This window comes from Mus pahari, chromosome 10, assembly GCF_900095145.1.
Source record: "Mus pahari chromosome 10, PAHARI_EIJ_v1.1, whole genome shotgun sequence".
Classification (NCBI taxonomy): domain Eukaryota; kingdom Metazoa; phylum Chordata; class Mammalia; order Rodentia; family Muridae; genus Mus; species Mus pahari.
The window spans coordinates 69774193-69779934 of record NC_034599.1 but is presented as its reverse complement, the minus strand read 5'-3'; the positions used below and the strand labels follow the sequence as shown (position 1 = coordinate 69779934).

General features: G+C 43.0%; 1 protein-coding gene across 1 annotated transcript in view; it reads right to left on the bottom strand.

Annotated features, from left to right (window-relative positions):
* Positions 1-5295, bottom strand: part of Arpp19 (cAMP regulated phosphoprotein 19) — a 19707-nt gene extending 14412 nt beyond the window's left edge. Inside the window, exons 1-2 of the mRNA XM_021206842.2 lie at positions 5186-5295; positions 4944-4998 (exon numbers count right to left, since the gene is read on the bottom strand). Of these exons, the coding sequence (XP_021062501.1) occupies positions 4944-4988 (45 nt within the window). The 5' untranslated portion in view covers positions 4989-4998; positions 5186-5295. The remainder of the gene's footprint in view (positions 1-4943; positions 4999-5185) is intronic.
* Between the last annotated feature and the right edge of the window lie 447 nt (positions 5296-5742).

Genomic DNA, 5742 nt, shown 5'->3' with positions numbered 1-5742 from the left:
GGAGCAGCAACAAAGGACATAAATACTGGAAAACTTAGAACCATTCGCCCAATCCTGGGCTAGCTTTCTTTTGTGCTTTTTTTGCCAAAAGAGAAAAGTTACTAACTTCTATTTTGTTTAAACTATTACTAATTTTATTATTCTGATACATGCAAACAAGCATAATTCTGATTACAGAAAAAAGCATGTAGGATTTAGACACACAAAGGCTTGGACAAGCAGGTTTTATCTGAGGATGAAGGAAGCATCAAGAAGAGATTAGAACAATGTAGGCAAGAAGATGACTTGTGGGAGACAGAGCAAGAGAAGGTGATGAAAGAAGGTTGAACACTAAGCTGGTGAGCTTGGACTTCATCTTGTGACAGACAATTGGGTCAGACAAAGTTACTCTCAGACAGGACTGTCCAAGGTCACCCAGCACCATCCACTTTTAGGCAGCCTTTGAGAGAACTTGCATCCAGAATGGAACTAGAGGTTTTACACTGAAACATATTTTGCAGTTCCATTCCTCTTCCACAATTCACCAAGCTTGTCTTTTTTTAACTTTTAAAACTATATTATATATATTATACATACATGCATATATATAACTTAAGATTTTGTTTATTTTATTTATATGAATACACTGTAACTGTCTTCAGATACAACCGAAGAGGGCATCAGATCCAATTACAGTTGGTTGTGAGCCACCATGTGGCTGCTCAGCCGTCAAAGACTTTGCTCACAACCAAAAATGTATATTTTTGAGACAAGGTCCCTATATATAGACCTTGTTGCTTCAAAAATCACAATGTAGACCAGGGTAGCCTCAAACTCAGAGATCCACCTGCCTCTGCCTCCAGAGCACTGAGATTCAAGGTGTGTGCCACCACATCCTGCCCATATCTTTTTTTTTTTTAAAAAAAATAGTAATTATTTTTAAGTTTGTATGTTTTGTCTATATGTATGTCTGTATACTACTTATGAGTCCATAGAGGTCAGAAGAGGACACTGGATCCTCTGAACCTGCAGTTACAGAAGGCTATAAGCCACCAAGTGGGTGCTGGGAATCAAACCAGATGCTCATAAAGAGCAGCCAGTGTTCTTTAACCAAGCCATCACTCCAGCCTGGCCCAGTGTTCTTTTAACACAATTATTAAAAATCAGTTGAGAGCTCTATTTCAGCTAGTTTTTCCTCAGACACGTCACTTAGTTAATTTAAAATAATCTCTAGAAAACTTGCTAACGACATCTTAAAAACCAAACAACCTAAGCTGCAGCACACATATATACATCATGCATTTAGTTTTATGTGTATGTGTGTGTGTGTGTATATATATATATATATATATATATATATATATATATATATATATATAATTAGTTTTTTGAGACAGGGTTTCTCTGTATAGCTCTGGCTGTCCTAGAACTCACTCTGTAGACCAGGCTGGCCTTGAACTCAGAAATCCACCTGCCTCTGCCTCCCAAGTGCTGGGTTCAAAGGCGTGCGCCACCACCGCCCAGCTTTGTTTATATTTTTAAAGTGGGTCAAAGTTAAGGTTTTGGGTTCACTGTATTATACTGAGTTAAGTAGCTCAGGTTTGTCCTGAACTCACATAGCTTCTGCCTCCTGACTGCTGGGATTATTAGGTAAACTACCATAGCTAGCTAGAGGTAATTTTAAAATGTTAAGTTAACTTCAATTCTAAATAGTTAAATGACCCCATAGCTTATATTAAAGGAGAACTTAGTTACCACCTGTCCTTTAGGATAGGTAACTTTGAACAGCTGCTATCATTTCTCAATATACTAGATATTTCGTTTCAGTACAATACCAGCTACAATCAACAGTTTATAGGCTAATTGTCTGGGTTTCTGTTTAAGACTGGTACAAACTAAAAAGAGATATCTGTGTACCTTTATGCTCACACATATTTACCTATTATCCTAATTAAAAATAGGGGGCTATCTGATTTCCTTCTCTTTTTAAACCTTTGCCTTTTAATTTTATTTCCATTGGTCTGTGAATTTCTTCTCTTACTCTAAGTGTATGCCATTCAGAAGGGGAGAATCATTAACCCTGTCTTACTTCATTCAGGGTCCAAGTATCTTAAACTTTTAGAAGCAACAAGCTAACCCGCTATAAAACCTTAAAAGTATTCTTAGCTGAATACTTAAGCTTTAATTGAAGGTCAACTGGGTACAGAGACAATAATCAACTCTTCAGGTCATGTAACTGCTCTTCCAGACAGAAGAAACAGGTGATTTGGCTCATAGGAACACAGAAGTGACTTTGCACATTTTCCTCCTGTTTAAGGATAGTGTCCATGCCACAGGCATTTACAATGTACAGCCAATCTTCATTTCAAAAAGGGGCGTTACATTTCCCACACCCTCTTACTGGTAGCTAGACAAAAAGACCTAAAAATGCTCAAGGAGAAAAGATTAAAGTTATCCCTCATATTAGGTATTGTATTAGGCTATTTTGAAAAATTATTTTATTTTATTTTATTTTATGTATACTCTTGGTTTTGCCTGCATCATGTCTGGGTGAGGGTGTTGGATTCTGGAGTTACAGTTGTGAGCTGCTGCCATGTGGGTGTTGGGTATTGAACCCAAGTCCACTGAAGAGCAGGCAGTACTTTTAACCACTGGACCATCTCTACAGCCCTATATTAGGCTATTTTAATCAAAAGTACTTATACTCTAGAAATCAATATTTCAAACTTTAGCAACACATTAACAAGTATTACCCCAAATTATTTTAGTTGGGTGTAGTGGGAGCGAGACCGTAATCCTTGAACTTGGGGGGCTTTAAGGCCAGAGTACTTCAAGTTAAAGGCCAGCCAGGACTACCGAGTGAGCCTCTTCCTAAAAAATAATTAAACAGGGGCCAGCAAGATGACTCAGTGGGTATGGACTCTAGTTACCAATTCTTACAATCCAAGTTCAATCCAGAACTCTCATGATGGAAGGAGAAAACACACTCCCATAGGCTGTTTTCTGATCTCTATACAGATACCCCCAACACAACAAATTTTTTAGAAAGAAAATTATCCACCACACTAGTATGTAGCAAATTCAAACTGAGCTTCATTTCAGTGTACTTAAGACAAGATAGACATGGCCTTTGAGTTCCTAAATCCAAAGCAATTATAAACACACCAAAAACTTTGCAATATGAACAGGTAATATTTAAGATTATTGCTAAGAAAGACTGTAACCCTTAAACTATATGCATTTTTTGGGGCTTCAAAAAAAAAAAAAAATCCATTGCTCAGCTGGGCCTCGTGGCACAGGCACAGGCTTGTAACCTGAGTCACCTGGTGTCTGCGCCTAGAGGATCCCAAATTCAAAGCCTGGCTGGACTACAAAGTGAGTTCAAGTTGCCTTGGCAACTTAGTGAAATCATTTCAAAGCTGCAACCAGGAAGGTGAGGGCCAGCATGGTAATAGATCAATAGTTTCAGGGCTATCCTCTCTAGGTAGCCTGAGCTACACCAGCCCCTATCTCAAAAAGACAAAAGAGGGGCTGGGCATCGTCAGTCAGAAAGTGTTTGCTGTGCACACACATATTCTCTCTCTCATGCTGTTTCACAAAAATGAGGGGAGGGGGAACCCCAGGAATAGAGCTCAGTGGTAAAGCCCTTGCCTAGGCTGTCCCAGAGGTCCTACTACAGGATGAAGGAAGGAAGGAAGGGAGGAAGGGAGGAAGGGAGGAAGGGAGGGAGGGAGGGAGGAAGGGAAGAAAGGATGAATGGATAAATCTTTCGTTTTGCAAAGTATAATAAGACACAACATTATAACTGCCTACTGTTTTTATTATCCTTGTTTGCCTTCTTTTCACCAGTTAACTTACAATTACTATCAAAAGAGAACTATGACCATGGAAGAAATCATAGAGGATAAGTTGACATGATTAGAGCATATGGAATGAGCAAAACCCACTAATCTACAGTGCAACATTAAGAATAAGGATTACGTTTAAACATTAGACCAAATTCCATATACAGTCAAACTGTTTGGTATTAATTATCAATCAATTAATAAATTTTGAGACAGGATTTCATTATGTACCTCCAGCTGGCCTGGAACTCACAGAAATCCTCTAGCTTCTGCCTGAGTACTGGGATTAAAGACCCAATTTGGTTTTTTTGTTTGTTTGTTTTTTAAGAAAAATTGTTGGGAACTCTGTATGACTTTTCTCCTTTGTTAGCTAACTGACTCCATGTACCCAGGAAGTCAAAGCATCATCATAATTATGACGGAATGGACAGGCACTACCCCAGTTACGCATACAGGCCTCAAATTCGTAGGTGTACTGCCAGCACATTTCCCTTCAACAGAGAAATACAAATGAGCTGACAAATATATCCCCATGTTTCGAGAAATATCTAAGGTAGTGAAATTTCCTAAAGCTCCAATTCTCGATTTTTAGTCAAGTGCCACAAGCAAACCCCACCAGCTAGCTTTTTTTTTTTTTTTTTTGAGCAGAAGTTGTGCTGGGTCTTTCGTCTGGGCCTCACAGCCGTCGTGGGACGTAGGTGTTATTACCCAGACTTTACCGACAAGAAGACTTAAGCGCAAAGGGTTTAGGAAAAGATCACGAGGCCACACAACTCACAACCCAAATAAACCTAGCCCTGCATCGCCGCCTGAATGGAGACACCACGTTAAGAGTTCCCTGCAAGCTCACAAGTGGCCCGAGCGCTTCCGGAGGGACAACGTCCTGAGCAAATCAAAGCCCACTACAGAACTTGGGTCCCTAACAGGGCCCGAGTCCTAGCTGCCTGGTACCCTTGGATGCTACACCGAGGCACGGGAGAGGATCGCTTCCTCCACTCCCCGGGGCCCTCCCCGGTTGCGGGAGGAGCCGTCGGCGGAGGGCGCCAGGCCGGCCTCCCTCCTGCGGGCCCGCCAGCCGAGGTTCCCGCCACACCAGGTCCCGCAGTCCCGCACACTCACCTTTTGCTCCTCCGCCGACGCTGCCTCGGGGACTTCCGCGGACATGGTGCTCCTTCTGCAGAAGAGACGCCGGGAGAAGACAGATTACCGGGAGGCAAGACCGCCCGCCACCTTCTGCCTGCCCCGCTGCCCGCCGGGCCGGCGGCTGCCGCCGCCTTGTGACGACACGGGCCCCGGGCTCCCGCCCGCCCGCCGTAGCTCCCGCAACCCAGGCCCGCCAGGCTCCCGCGCCGCGCCCTTACCTACCTATCCCCGCGCCTCCGGCCCTGCGACGCCCGAGCACTTCCTCTTTCCCTCAAAGGTTGCGGCTCGCGCCTCACCTCACTTCCGTCCACGGGCGCACAGTGCTTCCTGGGAATTGTAGTTGGTCTGCGGCGCTGTAGTTCCCCCTCCCCTCCACTTCCTCCACCTTTCCAGACTACCCTGACCTCCGATTTAGTCCTCTGCTTGCTAGGCAGTACCTCTGCTTCAGTTTAACCCCATCCACCTTCACTTCCTCTGTTCTTTAACCTTGCCTCAGCGCCACCTTTTCTGCTTAGACCAACCTCTTCAAGCTACCACAAGCACAGCATCATTACACAGGAATTGTGATTACTTTGGTAATGCTACCATTCCTCTTCATGTTAGCCACAGCAGGGAAGAAGCCAATATTTTACTCCCAGACCTTGGTATTTCCTATGCAATAAATCACTGATAAATCAATTCAGCTTCCATTCCTTGCTCTCCCACAGCAGTCAGCTCAAAACATTGATTTTCAAAGCAACGATTTTCTTAACTGTCAAGTCCGTAGCTTCATATT